Source organism: Cladophialophora yegresii, assembly GCF_000585515.1.
Source record: "Cladophialophora yegresii CBS 114405 chromosome Unknown aczIN-supercont1.6, whole genome shotgun sequence".
Lineage (NCBI taxonomy): Eukaryota > Fungi > Ascomycota > Eurotiomycetes > Chaetothyriales > Herpotrichiellaceae > Cladophialophora > Cladophialophora yegresii.
The window spans coordinates 2274719-2294239 of record NW_006913050.1 but is presented as its reverse complement, the minus strand read 5'-3'; the positions used below and the strand labels follow the sequence as shown (position 1 = coordinate 2294239).

General features: G+C 54.0%; 8 protein-coding genes across 8 annotated transcripts; 6 read left to right on the top strand and 2 right to left on the bottom strand.

Annotated features, from left to right (window-relative positions):
- Window positions 1-2259: 2259 nt before the first annotated feature.
- On the top strand, window positions 2260-3597 carry A1O7_08850 (uncharacterized protein; the record flags this gene model as incomplete). Its single annotated transcript, XM_007762839.1, has 1 exon — window positions 2260-3597. One exon carries the CDS (start codon window positions 2260-2262, stop codon window positions 3595-3597), a length of 1338 nt encoding a protein of 445 aa, XP_007761029.1.
- Window positions 3598-4055: 458 nt separating this feature from the next.
- On the top strand, window positions 4056-5024 carry A1O7_08849 (hydroxyacylglutathione hydrolase; the record flags this gene model as incomplete). Its single annotated transcript, XM_007762838.1, has 3 exons — window positions 4056-4080; window positions 4208-4295; window positions 4367-5024. The coding sequence occupies 3 exons, from the start codon at window positions 4056-4058 to the stop codon at window positions 5022-5024; spliced, it is 771 nt and encodes a 256-aa protein (XP_007761028.1).
- An 829-nt stretch (window positions 5025-5853) lies between these two features.
- On the top strand, window positions 5854-8115 carry A1O7_08848 (uncharacterized protein; the record flags this gene model as incomplete). Its single annotated transcript, XM_007762837.1, has 1 exon — window positions 5854-8115. The coding sequence occupies one exon, from the start codon at window positions 5854-5856 to the stop codon at window positions 8113-8115; it is 2262 nt and encodes a 753-aa protein (XP_007761027.1).
- Window positions 8116-9021: 906 nt separating this feature from the next.
- A1O7_08847 (NADH dehydrogenase (ubiquinone) Fe-S protein 4) lies at window positions 9022-9634 on the top strand (the record flags this gene model as incomplete). Its single annotated transcript, XM_007762836.1, has 2 exons — window positions 9022-9254; window positions 9322-9634. The coding sequence occupies 2 exons, from the start codon at window positions 9022-9024 to the stop codon at window positions 9632-9634; spliced, it is 546 nt and encodes a 181-aa protein (XP_007761026.1).
- A 507-nt stretch (window positions 9635-10141) lies between these two features.
- A1O7_08846 (uncharacterized protein) lies at window positions 10142-10439 on the bottom strand (the record flags this gene model as incomplete). The annotated part of the gene is made up of 2 exons (XM_007762835.1): window positions 10142-10277; window positions 10354-10439. The coding sequence occupies 2 exons, from the start codon at window positions 10437-10439 to the stop codon at window positions 10142-10144; spliced, it is 222 nt and encodes a 73-aa protein (XP_007761025.1).
- A 763-nt stretch (window positions 10440-11202) lies between these two features.
- A1O7_08845 (uncharacterized protein) lies at window positions 11203-12111 on the bottom strand (the record flags this gene model as incomplete). Its single annotated transcript, XM_007762834.1, has 2 exons — window positions 11203-11416; window positions 11513-12111. The coding sequence occupies 2 exons, from the start codon at window positions 12109-12111 to the stop codon at window positions 11203-11205; spliced, it is 813 nt and encodes a 270-aa protein (XP_007761024.1).
- Window positions 12112-13843: 1732 nt separating this feature from the next.
- Window positions 13844-15796, top strand: A1O7_08844 (uncharacterized protein; the record flags this gene model as incomplete). The annotated part of the gene is made up of 3 exons (XM_007762833.1): window positions 13844-14026; window positions 14091-14443; window positions 14497-15796. 3 exons carry the CDS (start codon window positions 13844-13846, stop codon window positions 15794-15796), a joined length of 1836 nt encoding a protein of 611 aa, XP_007761023.1.
- Window positions 15797-17610: 1814 nt separating this feature from the next.
- Window positions 17611-18390, top strand: A1O7_08843 (uncharacterized protein; the record flags this gene model as incomplete). The annotated part of the gene is made up of 1 exon (XM_007762832.1): window positions 17611-18390. One exon carries the CDS (start codon window positions 17611-17613, stop codon window positions 18388-18390), a length of 780 nt encoding a protein of 259 aa, XP_007761022.1.
- Between the last annotated feature and the right edge of the window lie 1131 nt (window positions 18391-19521).

Sequence of the window (19521 nt, the reverse complement as noted above, 5' to 3'; positions counted from 1 at the left end):
GCGGATTACCCCCGAGATACCAGGTTCCACGTGGGCATCGCGTAGAGCACGGCAAATGGTCTGTGCCTGCATGTTTGTTGAATGACTTCACCGCACAGAATTGTGGCATGGCTCAGTCGCCACGAAAGAACATCATGCGGAGAACGTATCTTCATCAAAGTGCAACCTTTTCTCCGTTGCAGATATCTTTCTTCAGACATAGCTTCTAAAGGAGCCGCATGGATTTGCTGTGTGTAGAAGTTGGACCACGCAAAGCCAGCTGGTACGTACGGAGCTGGACCAAATGGTGGCTTTTTCGCCATAATAGTGCATAGGCGACCTCTGTCTCACAGTTAAGGGCAGCACTGTCGATTACAAGTGGATGTCATAGAGCGCGGCGTCGATGCCTGCGCTGGAACCTGATCGATTTCAGACATTTCCAACATCTGTAACGGTCAACCATCCGGTTGTGTGGGTTACACAAGTACCAAATCGCAATCGACGGGCAAGAGGTCGCTGTCGTCAGTGTAGACGCATCCCATCGTTCAAATTCTGCGGGTGGTGGGGAGCTCGATTCCTTGCATTGATGGATCGGTGACCATCTTCAAGAAACTACGCGCAACATTTCCAGTCGAAGCGGGGAGTGTTGTGATCTTCCACAGGCGAGCGCGACTAACAAGTAGGTCTTCGGGAACTGCCTGGTTTCGATCTGGCATCTGTTTCGGCTGGCCAGGGCGGGGAATCAGAAGAGATGGTCCAGCATGGGAGTACAGGGTATCTGGACTTATTATGGAGTTAATGCTGCAAAGTAGGCAATACTGACTTTCCAAGGGATTGTCCTTGCTGGACGACTCAAGGCTCGCGTGTCAGGCCACCGAATGCACAGCAATATACCTACTTACTGTGTAGATAGGTGGACAGAGGTCTTGTTAGGCCGTAGCACGCTGACCATATCCCTGTCTGTTAAGAAGGGGTCCGACGGGACGTGCAGCTGGAGTTGAACGAGGTCACGATCGAGCCTTTTGCAAAGGACCTCGGAGACAGTGATCAGTCCGCGATCTCCTTACGGAATTGATGATTTTTGTCATGTAATGAGTGAAGTTAGACTTTGGTGTGAAGCGATGACTATCCAATAGCAGTTGTCTGAAGGGAGCAACCTGCTTCAGCAGATCTCTGTTTGAGCTCTGGTGGAAAAGACTGCCGATTGCGCTATGGTATCCAATGAGGGGGTGCAGGCAGCTAAGCGACACTCTCGCTATGCGGAGAGCGCGATTGAGGGTTGTCGAGCTCGGGGGCGATGGAGGCACAGTATCTCATTGTAGGTTGGTCCTTGTTCTCGTCGTCGAGACCACACACATATATTGTTTCTAATGCGGGCTTCTTCGAACTGTCGTGCTCGGTTACCTCATCGCCTCGTATTTGGATGTCGTGTTTCCGCCGGCGCTGGTCGGCGATCTCCTTCCCCACGCCAAGAGATGCCATTGGGCACGAATCAGCAGCGTTCAAGTGCTTATCAGTTTGTGTTGTGAAGGTCAATGTGTGACGGTCTCGTGCAACTCCGCCTTTCGCTGTCACTGTTCGCCCACTTTGATGGCTCCGTCATGCAACCTAATGTGGAATTCTGGCTCACCAGACCGCGATTGAACCAATTCTATCTCGCCGAACAACCATCTGACCAATTCCCGAGTCATTGCGCAGTGTCATCTGCACACAATCAGCCGAGCTCCTTCGGCTCGTCCCACTGCCGCACCGAATGAACCTCGAATTCGAGGCTGACGTTCATATCTGAGCTTCCTTTTTCATTTGGGATTATGGGGTGTGACTGCCTTATCGGGCGCCTGGTTCTATCACGCCCGGACGTTTGCCTGCACTCACTTCCACTTGCTCCCCGTGGACATGCTTACGGCCTTTATGGAATCCAATGCTTCAATCGTTCTGCATTGTTTCTTTCTTCAGTCTTTCATGAATGTACTCACGAGCTTAGGCCAGTAATCGAGGAAACATCTGTCCCTGGCGAACGGGACCCCGTTATCAGCAAGGCACAGCCACTACGTCGATCGAGACTCGAGCCTCGAACGCTCCGAACGAGGTTTGGCAGCTGCCCGAACAGAGCGCGGTCACAAAGAGGAAGTCAACGTTGATGGGAGGAATATCGGGCTTGATGTTGGAAAAACAAACCTGCGGACGGCCTCTCTACACATAGGGCAACAATAAAGCGGTTACAACCACCTCCGAGGCTCACACGCATGGTCAGAAGCGCGTTCTAGTCTCTAACACACAATGGCTCTGGCATATATCCCCTTAAGAGAGCTTGCTCTACCAGACCATTGCACGCCAACCACTTCGCTCTTGTCCAGCCTTTCCTCACAATTGGGAATCTGCGTACCCACTCCTCTGGCTGCGTTGTCGACGCTGCTCGGCACCCTGTCGATAGTGTCATGGCTATTTGCACAGATGCCTCAGATATTCAAGAACTACCGGATCAAGTCTACTGCTGGGTTGTCGATATTCTTCCTAGGCGAATGGCTACTCGGCGATTTGACAAACTTGCTGGGTGCCGTGTTCACTAGGCAGGCGGGCTGGCAAATCATTATAGCCAGCTACTATGTCTTCGTGGATCTGTGCCTGGTCATCCAATACTTCTGGTACAGTCATTTCGCCAAATGGATCTACGAGGAGAGCCTTCACTCGTCTGGAAGCAGCGATATCGACGATGCAGACAGTGCCATCATTAATGGACTTTCTCCAATCAACACCCAGTTTGGTGACGATGGCCCGCTTCCTAGAGACTCTGACGACCACTCTTCCAAGCGATCCACTCCTACGAATATTAATGCGCCCCTCTTTTCCTCTGTGAGCTACGGAGAGAAGAAAGGCTCCGGCACCCAGGACATCGCCTATGGCGACAAAATGGCATCAAGTTGGTTAGCTTCGCCCTCCCCGCGTACGCTGCTGTATGCAGCAACCATGTCGTCGCTCGCTTCCAATGTAGCAGCCGCCCCTGTCCCCTTCCCTTCGGATCACTATGTTCACGGCATACACCTTCTCCGCGTCGACACGCCTCTCGAAATTGTAGGAACCATTTTGTCCTGGTGCTCGACCTTGCTCTACCTTGGCTCACGATTGCCTCAACTCTACAAGAACTGGCAGCGTCAATCGACTGCTGGTTTGTCCCCACTCCTGTTCTTCGCCGCTTTTTGCGGGAACTTCTTCTATTCTGCCTCCATGATCACGAACCCGAATGCATGGTCAGACTATAAGCCACATGGCCACCACGGCTGGGTCGATGCAGATGGGAATCAAAGGTGGGCATGGGTCGCGAGAGCAGCTCCATTCTTCCTGGGCGCAGCCGGCGTCCTGTTCATGGATGCGATGATGGGAGTTCAGTTCATGCTGTACGGTGAAGAGGAGGAGAGACTTGTGAAAGTCAGGGATAGCCATGGCTACAGCCACTGGGAAAGGGTCAGCGGATGGATGCGAGGTTGGATCCCCAGCATCGCAGGAAAAGATAAGGTGGTAGACTTGGCTCAGAGCCAGCGGCTATTAAACGAGAGCGGGCATCTCAGCATGAGTCGGCGCAGAAGTCATCATCACGTGGAATACGGTACGGTAGAGTGATAAAACATTGATATAGAATATATTATCGTTGCAATGTACTCGCACTCAGCGATGCCCTAGCAGTCACCTCCGAGCACCCGATTCTCCCTGATCTCCTAGCCCTCTGTGACCACGAACGAATAACACCATCAAACCAATACTCCATCGGTGACACATGAACGCCAGCGCAATTACATCATCAATGTTGGAGATTCTCACGTGGAATTTCTCCGCATTGGCCTGCTTTGCTTTGACGAGCAGCTCGCTTACTGAGTACTTCACAATATCATTCACAAAAAACTCGAAGGCCCATCTTGCAAGCGTCTTGTCGCCCTCCAGATAGCTCTAGAGCGACTTCATTCATGATCACATCGCGCCTCGTCAGGCCCTTACTCTCCACCAGCGCCGCCTTTGCCTCTCTCGTGCGACCCGTCAATACCCCGCATATATCAGGACTTGTACAGCAGCCAGTGAAAAAGATGCATATCCTAAGCATTCCGATGTGTACGTCGACCTGTTTTCTTCCCTGTCGTCGCGGTACAGAAGGTGGCAGGAGATGAGCCCGTGAGCAAGAGCGAGGTTCAGATATGAACAACTTAAAACGCATGCTGACAACATTGGGATGCCCCAGGGGTGGGCTCATCCAACAACTACGCCTACCTAGTCAGCGACGACGAGACTAAAGACGCCGTGATCATCGACCCAGCAAATCCTCCCGAGTAAGTCTGGACTCCCGCTTGCGCCCAGGCAAACCCGCAAATTCAGATTCTGACACGAGACCCCGCCGCAGAGTCCTCCCCGTGCTCGAGGACAAGTCAAAATCCCTGAATCTCACAGCCATCATAAACACGCACCACCACTGGGACCACGCCGGCGGGAACAAGAAGATCCTCGCCGCCTACCCCAACCTCCTCGTCATAGCCGGCAAAGACAGCGAAGCCGTATCGACGACTCCCTCGCACGGCTCGACCTTCTCAATAGGCAAGAACATCCAAGTCACGGCACTGCACACGCCGTGCCACACCCAGGACAGCATCTGCTGGTACATGGAGGACAAGGCCACGGACGACCGCGTCGTGTTTACGGGTGACACTTTGTTCATTGGTGGCTGCGGGAAATTCTTCGAGGGCAACGGCACGGAGATGAACAAGGCCCTAAACGAAATCCTGGCGGCCCTACCGGACGACACCAAAGTGTTCCCGGGCCACGAGTATACCAAGTCGAATGTCAAGTTCTTGAAGACAATAGATGGCGAGAACGAGGCCGTGCAGCGGTTGGATAAGTTCGCCAATGAGAATAAAGAGACGCAGGGCAAGTTCACGATCGGGCAGGAGAAGGCGCACAATGCGTTCATGAGGACGAGTAGTGACGAGATGAAGAAGGTGACGGGCAAGAGTGAACCGCATGAGGTTATGGCCGTGCTGAGGGAGATGAAGAACGCAAGCTAATTAATGTAGTCAATTGACCGGAGGATGAAATGTGAAGACTCTTCTTTCTGGGCTGGACTTCACAGCGTTGGTATCGAAATCACGCAATCATTCTAGGTCCTCACCAGAATGGAACAAGAAGTCCGTCTGTATGGAGTTCGAAGACGTCTACTTCAAGATTACGTTACGGGTGGTGAGCTCGGTTTTGGATTCCATCTGATGTTGACTATGGTAATGAGCCGGTAGTCAGTCCGTCCATGCATGGCGTTTTCTTTTCTGTAGGTCCTGAGCGTCAAGCCACGAGATTTTCCTGTGTGTCTTTGAAGGAGAAGCCTCCGAACAGGTCTCTTCTTCACCGAGTCTCACAGAGCTTCATGTTCTACTCAGTACAGATGGGAATTTCCGGCGCCAGTCCACTTCTACCTCTCCTCCGCAGGTCCAATGGCTCTTTTGTAACGAATCCCGGTTGGTTAGAGGACATTCCTGGATAGCCACTTGTACCTCCACGCCCGCCACGCCTGTAGCAACAGTGGTAGACAGGTTGAGAGGAATGGTTATGTAAGCGTGCTTTTAGGTAAGGCCCCCAACCTTGTACTTAGGCCCATCACCTCCCTTCACATGGCGAGCCTACTCTTGATTAGATTCCTAAGACGATTTTGCGTGAGATTCCCGACCAGTGGGACTTCGATGTGCTGACTTTCCCAGCAGACATGTACGCAGTCCTGAAGGTTGTACAAGGTGATATGGCTGGTCGAGAGTCAAAATGAAGCCATGAAGCTCGACTTACGAGTCAACGAATCCGGGCCGCGATGAACCGGCCTTGCTTGCATAGTCCCTCCAACCACTCACCATGGACTACGTCCTGTCGAAGGAAGAGTTGGAGGAATTTCAACACAACATCCCGGAAATACCATGGTTGGGATACGATCACAGACCGTCCGAAGTGGGCGAATTTGACGACTATGCTCTGCAGCGAGGATGGTCGAGAGAGAAACTGTACGACCTCAAAGAAGGTAGACTCGGCAATCTAGAACAAGAAGGCTTGAAGGCGTTCCTCCAGAGTTGGTTCAGCATCGGTTTGTACGAGATGGCGCTCCGACGGAGTCTCGACAAAGATGTCTTTATTGTCCAAAGGGAATCGGCTCACTTCTTCACTAACGAGCCATTGCGGCAGATATTCAAGGATCTGCGAGAGCATTTCGAAAACCTGCCGAGAGACGACCCCCACAAGATCCAGGTGTTGGAGCATTTAGTCCATGTACTGGCATCGGCCAGCGTCTGGAGCCGAATGCTCGGCGAACCGCAACTGTTCGTAAACGTCAACCCTGACTTCTGCGATGAGACCTACGAGAGGATCATGCGGCTTTTCACGCTCAGCGGCGTGGCGCTGCAGTATATGGGCGAGGTGCTTGCAACGTTTGTCCAAGGGAGCTTTCGAGGCCGACTGCAGAACCCCTGGATTCCCATTGATGCATATCAGCGGTCTCTTGCTGAAAGATTGGTGAGACGTGGCTGGTGCCCATACGTGCGGACCATGTTGAGCCCGGTCAATATCACTGTTGCAGAATACGCCGCGATTGTTGGACCTCCAGTCACCCGGTTTACGCACGACTTATGCTCAGCCCACGGCTGTGTGCGGCACAACATCGACGAAAGCACGTATAAGCCCAGGCATATCCGCTCGGGATGTCAATGCGCTTTCGTACGACCCAGCTTGCCTCGGATCGCCGAGGTCCTAGACAGTGGGCGAATACCTTTGATCGATCTCAACAGGATCTCGGAAGCGGAAGATGGCAGCATGACTGTTGAGGTTGTGCCCATGGAAGAGTCATCCGTGTTCACTGCCGTATCCCATGTTTGGTCTGGCGGTCTGGGCTCGACCTCGGAAGAAGGCCTCCCGACATGCGCTGTCGAATACCTGGCTGGCTATGCCGAAGTGGCCGGGTCGTCGAAACTGATGTGGATCGACTCACTTTGCATACCAAGGGAAAAGCGGCTGCGGAAGATGTCGATCACCGGGATGAACAAGGTGTACACCCGCGCATCCAGGACGCTGGTATTGGACCCTGAGCTCATGCACGCGGCGACAGCCCACACTAATACTCGACGGTTGCTGCTCTGGGTCACGACTGCGGCGTGGATGCAGAGAATGTGGACACTCCCGGAGGGCCGCTTGTCTCAGCTCCCTCTCTTTGCCTTCAATGACGGCGTCGTATTGCTATCCGACCTCATGAAAGATGCAGATCATAACGACTCCGACAACCCGGTTAGCGGCGCCCTGATGCCTGATCTGTACGGCTTGTTCTCAGCGAACATCAATCCACTTCGGTATATCCATCAATCGCTTTGTTACCGGACCACGAGTAAGAGAGAGGACGAGGTGCCCGCCCTTGCAGCGTTGTTCGACATCGAGCCCCGGCGCATCCTCGATACCAAGGCGCTTGATGATCGGATGGCTATGTTCTGGATAGCTCTCCGGGAGAAGGTCAAGATTCCAATGAATATTCTTTTTCTGGGCGGCGAGAAATTGCCGATTGCAGGCCTTCGTTGGGCGCCTAGAAGCCTTCTCAATGCCGGCAGGCAGTTGAGTCTGCTTGGACCGCCGAAAGGAGTCACCGCATATGACGTTGACTTGAGCGACAGCGGCACCTTGACCGCCACCTATGTCGTGATACGCTTGGAACGCAAGTCCAGATTGCTGCTCAACAAGTTTAATCCGATCAAACTCGCCGTCAACCCGGAGCAGGGCTCCAGGGAGGTGCCCGTTGGCATGTTCACGATACTTGTCATGCAGAGGACAGAAGATGCTGGGATCTTGGAGGACATTGATGCTTTTGCGGTAAATGTAACGAACCTAGAGGCAAGAGCAGGACGAGCTCTCGCCAATGAACTGTTGTCCTCAGTAAAGACAGTCGTCGCGCTGACAACAGAGAGCTCACCACCTAGGCCACTTGAAGCGGAATCTGCTGCAGGGCTCAAAGACGAACCAACCAGCGATGCACGCACTCACTCGTTCAGAGCGCGTTATCGAATGCAGTTGTCACCAATCGAGACGCGAGGAAATGAACTCATCACAGGATACGTTGGGTGGGCACGGATATCGATATCATAAGCCAACAAGCAGGGCCGTGCAAGGTACGGAATCCCTCCTGGTGACAGAGTAGAGGAGTTCGTTTGGTGAGCGATGTATGAACCCTTCTGGACGCGGTACTGTGTAGACACCGGTCCACGCATGGAATCCTCCCAACACTCTCCCCAGGGACTTCCACTGGAGACAGACGAGGTCCCATTCTAGTAATCCAAGCCCTTGTCCTCCACCCCTAAAAATAGATCGATTAGATCTTGTCTTGATGCCGGAGGAAGGCGCTTGACCCGCTGCACGGACAGATTGCGTGCAGCCCTCGATTGTGACTGCGATGCCGCATATTCGGGAAGAATTCGATGTATAGCACACGAAACGGCCCGCTTGAAGCACACCTGGGTCGCAGAGAAAGCTCTCGGAAGTCGTTCCTGTTCCATCGCCTGATGCTGCTCCAGGAAGCCGTAGACTTGGTCAATCATCCCGAGGACCGAGGATCGGGAATCAAGGTACTGTACGGAGTACTGAGTATCCAGTGGCCCACGAAAGACTGGATACCTTGGGCGGGGCCAAAAAATGGTCCATCGACAAAGGGACAAGCGAGAGGAAGTTTATAATAACAGAAGGGAGATATGCCTTTCACGTGACTGCGCAAGGTGGATGATACGCACTAGTCCATTCCTGGAAGCTCGACTTGGCGGCGTCGATCGATGCGCAAGTCAATCGACGCCGGACTCAAACGACATCAGAGCCTCCTCTCCTCACATCCATACGCCATCCACGCAGACACCAACGATGTCGCTCCTACGCACGCAGAGCTCTCTGCGGCTCTCGAGAACATGCACCCAAATTCCCAGATCCACGATGAGACACATCTCCCAGACACCTCACCGGCGAGTAGGCGACCCAGACCCACGAGCCATCCCGGACGTCGCAGCTATGAAGATGACGGAAGACCAGGCCTCCATGGTCGCCGTCGATCACAAGCCTGGCCCGGCCGTCCAGAAATACCACCCGGACCACCAGCCCGATTATACCGCCAACGTCGACCACGGCACGTCGGCGTACTCGCCCGTCCCGCGGAGGGTCATGGATGGCAGTGAGCCCGGCCATTTCACGCCTGCGGCTGTGGTGTCGGGCGCGCCCGTGGACTTGCAAGCCCGAACAGTCAGGTAAGATTGCCACCAAATTGTACACACAAGCGGCGCAGCCCTCTGACCGCGGCGGCGCACACCACAGAATCTACAAACCCGTCCGGCCGGCCACGCAGTCTGGGAGCTGGGGATCCCATGCGTGGCGCATGGATTGGGACGTGCTCGGCAAGGGCCATCGCTGGGAGAATCCGTTGATGGGATGGCAGTCGTCGGCAGATTTCATGCAAGGGACGAAAATCAATTTCATGTCCAAGGAGGACGCTATTGCGTTTGCGGAGAAACAGGGCTATGAGTGGTACGTGCAGGAGCCGCAGGAGAGGAGGGTGGTCCCCAAGGCGTATGCGAACAATTTCTTGCATGAGGGCGGGCCGAGATTGAAGCATATCAAGACGAAGTAGATGAGGGGGCCACACAAGGCGGCATGCGAGGCTGCGATCCGCTCTGCGCAAGAGCCATTCTGCGCTGTACATACTGACACCGCCTTTCCGAACAAAAGGATTAAAACAACCAATTCAGAACTTCCTGCCAGCTTCTTGCTTTGTTGAGAATTCCCGGGAAGGTATTCGATCTCAGCGAAGTCAGTACGCGCTTGTTTTGAGGTTTCTGTCTACATCACTGATGAGGGCAACTGCACTCTGAGAGACAATCACAGCATTGAGCTCTTCTTCCACGTGCCCTTGGGACTCCAGTTTCCGGATAGTACGAACACAATCTCAAATTCATGGTGATACATAACGTCCTCGGTCATTAGGTCATCAAACATCATTCTAACAGGAGCACCGCGCGCAGAGTACAATAGTGTACAAGGGTATCATGTCAATCGCCACCTTAGGCCCCTCATCCATATTCGTCGTACAAGATATGCTGGGCGGCTCTGATCCCAGGTTCAAACAAAGCTGGCTGGCTCAGTAGTTGTGCTTTGCGGCCTGCTTGTGGACATCTGCTTGCCGGTTGTAATTCGTCTCGTGCACCTTGTCCTTCATCGCATTCCCGGCGGCTCGCAGACGAGTCGAGCTCCGCACATTAGGATCTTTGGCGATTCTGCGCGGTACAGAGTCAGTAAGGCAATATTGGGACTCGGTAACCTAGTAACCAGCGACAATGCGTGGGAACATACGATTTGTTGGTCTCCTTGCTCGCGGAGTGGGCGCCGCCCTTGGTCTTGTTGGAGATCCAGTTGCTCGCCGATCTTAATGAGTTCATGTTTGCTGGAGGTGGTGTCGGGTTTGCAGACTCTAGTTTGTAGCGATGTCTAGCGATGTCTTAGAGCGTGGTCGGGTGGATTGTCTTTAGGATATTGATGTGCGTCTGTGGTGGAGTTGCTATGTTCGAGGCAAGCGAGGGAAGATTAATCCGTAGATATATACCCCGAAGATGCGGGTTAGTCGTGGTTCCCTCGTGCATCGTTTCGCTCGCGGGCTCTGCAGCCACATCGACGATGTCATCCCGCACCGTCGCTGGGCAAAGGCTGCGGCGAGGAACGGGCTAGAACCTGCCCGCAACCTATCATGATAGCATTCATTGCTAAGAAAACCTGTTTGGGTATGAGCCTGCTGACTCGATGACGGCAGTGGGACCATCAGACTGGGTGCTAGAGACCTTGCGATACGAGATGTGAGCCAAATGGAGGAGTGAGCGACGTCATTGTGGCGTTAGATAACCAAAGCCCGATCGGGTGCCGCGAAGTTCATCTCAGCCTCACGTTGGCGTCAGCCTCGCGTGGGCCACAGCTTGATCAGGCTAAAGTAACAAGCTGCATTATTCCATGCTATGGACGACGAGATACATGGATGAGACGAAGATACAGACAAGACCATCAACTCAGAGCACCAGGCCGGCTCAATAGCACCCGCGTATTAGATGCGCCAATATCCTGGACGTAGTGGCCGTGCGTCCACAACCACTCGTCCTAGTCTGTGACGAGGAAGTGCATTCCACAATCCTGTGCCTTCCGAAGCCAACTCACTTAGCAGTCTTTGAACTTGCACTTGAGACTGACTATGCCTTCATCGTTCATACCATTATCGATCAGCACCGGGCTCTTCCCGTAATCCGGAATACCGGGATAGTGGAATACGTTGTCGATTGTCTGCCAGCCGTCCTTGTTGCAGTTTTTCTTCTCATAGATGGTGCAGCATAGGCCTTTGTCGGGACCCATCGATCCCTTCCAATTGTAAAATCTGCATGGAAGCCACATGTTAGTATCAGGATCAACCTCTCGGGCTCACGTTGGCTCACAGGACGAGCGGGATGGGGAGAAGCTGGGCTGAACTTACGCGTTGTAACACTGGCTCTCTGATTTGATCTCAGTCCACTTGCATGGGGCAACAAAATTATGATTCATGCATTCGTAAATGCCTTTGAGACCTCGACGACCGAGGTGGTGCCTGCCCTCATGCTCGTGGCTCTCGGTCTCGTTATGCGCACCAAGCATCTCGCGCATCTGAGAAAGCATCGGATCGTCGTGGTCTAGGTCGATGGAGGGGTTTGCGTTCCGAGTGTGATGGCGATTGTGGCGATCGTCGTCGCCGTTCTTGTCTGGAGATTCCGCATGCTCCCATTTGCTATTGCTGTGACCCTGATGGTTTGGCATGGCACCCTCGTTTCGGGGCTGGTGCTGGCTGTACTTGTTCTTGTCATTGCCCATGCCTGCAGGAACTTTATGTGCATATTCCCCGGCCTCTCCTTTGCCAGCTTGTTGCCAGCTGCCATGTTCCTGAGGTCCAGTGCCATCACCTGCCGCAGGCCATCCGGGTCCGCCTTGGTGGGCGACACTAGCTGAAGAGCTGCGGGGCTTCTCCTGTTGAGTCGAGGCAGGAGACGCGACAGCCAGGGCGGCTAATGAAGCCAGGAGAACGTGTTTGAAAGCAACCATTAGTGCGAGTTATGGCTGAAACTGAGTAAATTACCCTGAGGGCCGTGGTACACCCAGACACCAAGATTCGTGCCCCAACAACATCTTATATGTGATCATGGCTGTTCTGAGCTGCCGCCACGCATAAAGGCTTTGTTCGGGGGGGGGCGTGGTGGGCCATCCTCACCTCGAACAAACGCATCCGACGCATTCGATCGCGTTCGAAGAAGTCAAGGTGCTCTGGAGTTTAGAGGCCAAAAGAGCTGTGCCGTTCTGGGGGGCGGTGCACGCATAGCGATGGGGAGAACGAGACTGGAACAAAGACTGTATCTTGATATTGTTCTCTCAGGCATGAAAGGCTCCACCCTTAGTATTGTTCTCTCAGGTATGAAGACACCCCTTGGTATTGTTCTCGGGTACCGGAGATTTACCAGAGCAGGTTCCGGGTCATGCAGATTCGACCAGCACAACCCGTTGCAGTTCATATCCAAAGCCGGTATCGTGCTCAGTAGCAGGGACATTTGTGCATGTGGGCGGCTGGTTTACTGTATTTGAGAGGCGGAATCTCTCATGGCCTCTGATGGCATGGCAATGGAAGTCCTTTGTCGCGCAAAGCATCATATCGACTGTGAGTCCACAAGGTTGCCAGGATGGGTTACTGCTTGCTGACGCTACGCGCAGGAGAGTTGTATATGGTGGGATTTTACTCCGTGACCGTTCGATAGTGGTTTGCGACCTACGGCCAACATAGTTAACGCTGCTTTTGATGCTCACAACCGTGTAACTTGGGTCAGCTTGAAGTCCGCAGACGAGGTGGTAAGCGCAGCACTGATCTCAATTCTGTGCTCTGGTGGCATAGTACGCGGACCTGGGATTGCGTTCTGATCTCAATCGGTCCACCCGGTACACGGTACGCAGTTTTCGAGCGTTTGTGGTCGCAAGCTGGAATGGTCATCGGGGAGAGCGCGGATAAGGTCCATGCGAACGTGAGTGGCTGGCCTCCTCATGCAGGCGGCCGGTTGAAGCGGCAGGCCTCAGGATCTTTTCAGCATTGGCTTCGTCCCGCGGCTGCTCGCGGCTGACTCAAGTCGCGCTGGGGATAGCGATACCCAGTACAGTTGCTAACTGAGCCGGGGATTAAGCTGGACTGATCGGCTCCTCAGTGCAAGTTATCAACTGGACTTTCTCCCGCATGGCCAGAAACGCCTAGCTCCCGGAGTAAGCGAGCCGCTCTTTCTGTCGTGCGGCATGGTGAGGGAGCAGCGCAAACCATCAGGCTGTGGAACCGAATGCGCTAGCAAAGCCAAGCTCAGCGGCACGCGGCATATCGCAGTCCTGATTGGTCGAATTATAGCTCCCCGCTACTAGACCCACAGCAACTGCGGGATAAATTACTGCCGGCGACTTTCCGTCTGCTGTGCGGGTCCTTCGTACTTTCTCCCGTGCAATCCTCTCAAGCTTCTCCAACTCGTTGCTTAGGGTGCTTGAGTACCGCATGCTTTGACCCTTGCCTGGACGCGTGCCACGGCACAGGGCTGCCTGATCCTCTTTGCGGAGGCCCTTGGCGGCCTCTTCCTCTTGCTGACCGTCCCCGTTCATTCCCCGGACTCTGTGTCTGGGGTCTGGAGTCTGGAGTCTCAAAATGCATAAACGAACGATCTCCGGACAACACGCTACCTGATTTTCTTAATAAGAAGCTCTGTATCTCTCTCTCTGCTGGCGGACCAACCTACTCTGCCACGATCGAAACATCATGACAGACGCTACAACAAGGAAAGAGATGGCCAACAGGTCTGAGGAGATCGAAGCCGCTTCAGTGCCCCGACAGGACATGGCGATGATTGAGGATATTGAGGATGACCCCCATCGCGCTGCTCTGGAGCTCAATCCGGAGGTGGCTGAAAAAATCACCTGGTCGACGGTATTGTCGGTCTTCGTAAGTAGATTTTCCGCTCAGTCGAAAAGCCATATGCATTTGCGCTGACGGCTGTCTGCAACAGTTCTTGGGCTTGTCGTTCACAGCATGTATCTCGACCTCATTTCTGCTTGCCTCCTCGATCCTGGTCCCGATAGGCACTGCCCTTGGAGATTTGGAACCCATTGGCTGGATCGCCTCTTCCTGGGCCGTCACATCAGCAGTTAGCATGTCCCTCGGTGGTGGCCTCAGCGACATCTTCGGCCGTCGCTATGTCATCATGGCAGGACAACTGCTCAACATCGTCGGCGCCATTGTCAGTGCGACAGCTCAGAAAGTGACACATGTGATTGCTGGGTCTGCCGTTATTGGTTTCGGTGCCGGCTTGGTTTTCGTTGCTTATGCTGGTATTCCTGAGATTCTCCCCAACAAGTACCGGTGAGTCATGGTCAAGCAGCACTCTTGCGACATCAGCTGACCTTCGTTCACAGTGGGATGGGTCTAGCGTGGACGGAATTCTGCATCACAATTCCATGGGGCTTACTGGCCACGCTCCTCGCAAACCAGCTCAACGCGCATGCCACTTGGCGTTGGGTGTATTACCTTTCCGTGATTTATGCAGCAGTCTGCTTTGTTGGGACTGCCATCTTCTATTTCCCGCCTGCTCGTCCACGAAAAGACTACGACAAGACTAGGTGGCAGGAATTCTGTGAACTGGACTTTATTGGCTACATCCTGTATGCTGGAGGATTGACTGTCTTCCTCATCGGGTTGAGCTGGGCTGGCGAGGCAGACCATGCCTGGAGTTCGGCCTCTGTCGTCGCGCCGATCGTGTTGGGTGGTCTGGTCTTCATCGGCACCTTCGTCTACGACTGGACTGTCAAGCCCAAGCTTCCTTTGATGCCACTCCACATCTTCCGCATGGTCCGGGAGTTCACCATCCTACTGGTTGCGCTTTTCGTGTCCGGCATGGTGTTTTTCGCCATGGTGTCTCTCCTTCCACAGGCAACCGAGTCGGTTTACGACAGCGATCCCATCAAGCTCGGAGTGGCTTTGATTCCTAACGGTGTTGGTCAGTTCATTGGTGGCGCCGTCCTTCCGGCGTTGATCCACAAGATCAAGCATATCCGAGCTCAGATCGTGGTTGCGCTGTGCATCCAGACACTGTTTTCGGCCCTGTACGCTTACGGAATCATCCCTCACCATAAGGCCGCCTGGGTGACCTTCCAGTTTTTCGGCATGATGTGCTTTGCATGGATCACCCTGTGCTCTTACGTGGTGGTTGGTCTACACGTGCCTCACAGGGATCTGGGTATCGCTTCAGGACTGGTCGGGACATTCCGCAACACCGGCGGCAGCGTCGGCATCTCCATTTTCAACACCATCCGAAATGGTGTTCTTAAGAGCCAGCTGGTACCACGTATCCTGGCGGCAGCCGCGGCCAATGGATTCCGTGGCGACGCGGACGCCACCGAAGCGCTTGTCACGGCTGTCACCAATAATGCAAGGGGTATTCCAGGCGCCTTTGCCAAAATCCAGGGCGCCACTCCAGCCCTGATCCATGCGACCTCGGAGGCATACAAATCGGCATATGGCTACGCGTATCAACGGGTGTTCTTTAGCACCATTCCCTTTGGCGTGATCGCCATCATTGCGGCTTTGTTCATCAAAGACGCGTCAGAATACTTGACGAACCACACTGCAGTCAACATGGAGAAGAACGTGCTTGGAGAGAGACCACACACTGACAAGGCCGTCGACATGGAGCAGCCAGAGAAGGCGGCAACTTGAATTTGCCTTACACCTCTGAAGACTGGACGTGGGCATGTTGCGCTCTAGTTCTATTGAGCTGTGCCTGGCGTTACCATCCATTCCGGAGGATTGATCTGCCATCAGTTGACGTCTTTTAAGGAGGCACAAATGGGTAGTTTCCCGTGTGACCGGTATCTAGCATAAAACTGCATCTTGAATACCCAAATATACGGATTGCCTTTCTTCAGCAGTAACCACATCCCCGGGTCTGACCTCCACATTACAAGTACGCAGCTAACTTATACAACTCCGGAGATCGGTCAGACATTTGACCCTGCAGCCATGTGCCCATACGAGCAGCACACGTTTCCTGTAACAGCCGCGAGGTTCAATCTGCGGAATCTGTGAACCTAAAATCGCGGCTGGCGCGGCTTTTCGAAGATTGCCCGGCCATGACAATGGCCGACCATCTATCGACCTGTATTCCCGGAATATACCCGTCGGATCCTGGTTCCACAGCGCGTATATCGGAGAAGAGGCTATTTCCAGAGGTTCAGCCTCGTGGTCGTCTCGCAAAGTACCCTGACAAGCCGCCGGGGCGCCGCAGGCACAGGCTGGAGCCCCCATCCGGGGCCCCGGGTCTGCGAGGCTGCGAGGCTGCCTCCTACTTGCTTTTGGGCCTAGAGCATCTGGCGGTTGTTGGTTCCTCAGCATAGGCACAGTATCATATTTTAAACGTCCCCAGCCGCGGCACCCCCCTTTGCAAAAACCTTGCCCAAAAGTAAAGAAGGAACCTAAGTCCAATGCGGGTTGAAATGCCAACCGCGCTCCCAGGGTGACTGCCTCAGCAGATCTCAATCACAGTCACCACAGCGGCCGGATGAAGCGCCTTCGTAACAGGAACTTCTACGTCGAGTATCGGCATGTGCAGCTCTAGTGCAGCAGCATTTCCATGTCTTTGGACATCCGCGGAATCCTGTAACTACCGCTGGGGATGGAACCGATGAGGAGTACCACTCTACCTTTTGGGACCATTATTAACGGTATCAATGGGCGGTCCTTTGAAGAAGGAGTCTGTGGCCGTGGAAGTCATGAAAGTGGGAGCCGGGACCAAAGAATGTCGGACAAGAGACGAGGACGGCCTAGTATCACGTTGTAGACGTTATCCCTGCACAGGACAACCCGTTGCAGGAGCAGCGAACTTCCAAGACCGTCATCGTTCCTTTCTCGACAAATTCAAGGAGGAGAAAGCCATTGGTCGAGTTCAAATGGTGCATACTGTCCATACTTCCCTTGTGTACTGATTAAAATCACGCCACCGTGCCTTCGCGAGCGCCATACAGCAGCGATACCGTCGTGAAAGCTCGACAGCACTCTGACATGCACGTAGCCTTACGCCGTCCGGACGATGTACATGTTGGATCCAAGACTGACGCGGCATGGCAGGTCAGGCTGAGCGTCTAAAAGGGGCAGAAGGGGCAAGGCTGCGGGCGGCCTCTCGCCTCTTGGCAGGAGGAACAATATCTTGACAATCTTTCACCTCATCATCTATCCTTTCGCGATACAAGCATTAACGATTCATCATAGTATGCTCAATGGTAATTCTAACACTGTGTCAGCGGCAGACATAGTCACTCGTTCCAGGCCACTAAGTGTACATCGATCGGGGTGATCTGGACATTCCTGCTTCTCTCCAATCCCGTCGACAAGCGAAGCAAAGCCAAGCGCCAGCGAGCCCATCAAACTGCTGCTTTGTACCGGGATACACTACATCTCAATACACTTCATAATAAGTCGCAGTGTGATTTACCCCACTCAGCGCCAGCGTCAGCGTCACTTGAAGACTGAGAAAGATGAACCGCAAACAGCGCCGCGCAAAGGACTCAACCTCGACCAACCACATCAACACGGCGGACGACATCCCTCTCGCGCCACCACCCAAGAAGACGAAAGCCCAGACCCGAGATCCAAAGACAAGGACATTACTCGAAATTGCGGCCGAGCGACAAGCCGAACTGCTCGGTGGCTCAAAGTCTGGACTTCACGCTGCCCCGATCGACGCCAACGCCCTCAACCCAGAGAATATCGTCCAAGTGAAGATTGGTCCGGATGGATCGATCGTCCCGGATCTGAGCGCAACGTCGCCTTTGGGAGTATCAGCCTCTGCGGCCGCGTCAGACACACCCTGGCTAGACACCATCCTGCTAGCCTCGTCGCTCTCGGCCGTCCACTTTACCCTCTCCGTACTAGCCATGCACCAATACGCCGAAGAATTGCGGTTCCCGCCTTTGGTGTTGCAGACGCTGGGCATCGCCTGCCCAACGCTGACGGTGCTGATCGCGCTGTTCCACGGCAATTTACTCCCTTCGTCGCTTGCGAGGCTGTCGTCCCCAGCGGCCAAGGGGTGGGTCGTTGCGGCGAGATCGCTCGTCTATCTCGTCGTGGCGAATGTGGCGGGGTGTTATTTGATCTGGTTGACGAATGACAAGGGATACTATGCTGTTATGAAGAACGCGCCGAGCGTGGGCACGATCTGGGTGTGGGCTGTGTTGGAGATGGGGTTGGTGGGCGCGTTGGCCGGGGTGTTGGGGCCGGGGTTGTATGCTTGGTGGTTTGGGTATGGGATTATGTGAGTGTCGTCCAGGGCATAGTGTGTATGTATAGCTCGACAGCGATCAAGAGACCTACAGTACCTACCCGTTCGGCGTTGAGGCCAGGAGCCCAGAATCTGGGTTCTCTGACCAAACTCAGGTACTATTAGAGGCATGTAGCTTTGGTTCGGTGTCTAATCCGCAGATTCCAATGTCCCCCACGAGCATGGCAATACGTCTTGGGCTTTCTCAAATCGACTACAGTGCTCCTCCTACCATCTACTGTGTACTTACTGTGAGTACCTCGTACGGCGTCACTCAAGCTAGGGTACTCGTAGTCAGATACGATCACGATCATCGGCGGCACAGACACGAGGTCGATGGTGATTGGTGGCGCCCGGACGGGTTCATGATGGCACACTTCTCCGTTCACTCCGTTCGACGCCCCGGAGATGGCGGAGATGCTGAAAAATGCTGCCCCTCCCCGCACCACCTGTGTCACACCACCGGGTGCGATATCCCGGCTGGTGGTACAAGGTACAACGCACGCCAAACCTTGAGGCATCGTACAAGCCAACACTCAGGTCTACCGTGTAGGAGCTGGCGTCACTGCCAGGGATACGGCTCATTCTGGAACATCTGCCATTCTTGGTGGTGGCCATCGGTGTCGAAGGAATGCTCCTGCGTGGAATAGATCCCCAATGAGCAAAACAACTAACACAGCCTTACACAGTCCAGTGCACTTTCCATGCTAAATGCCACACGGTCCGACATGCATTTTCGGTTGTCCGTAATGTGCGTGGAGCCAAGGGTGTGCGAAGGCCCGCATCGGAGAACACCGATCTCACCTTGTGCGGAAGAGACATGTCCCAAACAGGCGACGCCGCATGGAAAATTTTCGCACAGGTAGTACAAAGGGCACGCTTGCGGCCACGTTCCTGAAAGCAGGACCGAGAAATGATTCCCCGGTGGATATAATGGAATAATTATCGAGTAATAGTAGCGAGGAAACAGGAGGTACGTGTCCAGCAGAAGGTATTCTCCGATGCACGTGGGAAAATTTTCTTGCGACAAGGCGCGTCAGAATGGTGAAATCGTCTGAGTCACCTCGTCACGGATGTCACATCGGTCAACGGGCGGCTGGTACGGAGTACTACGAGTTATGGCATTTGC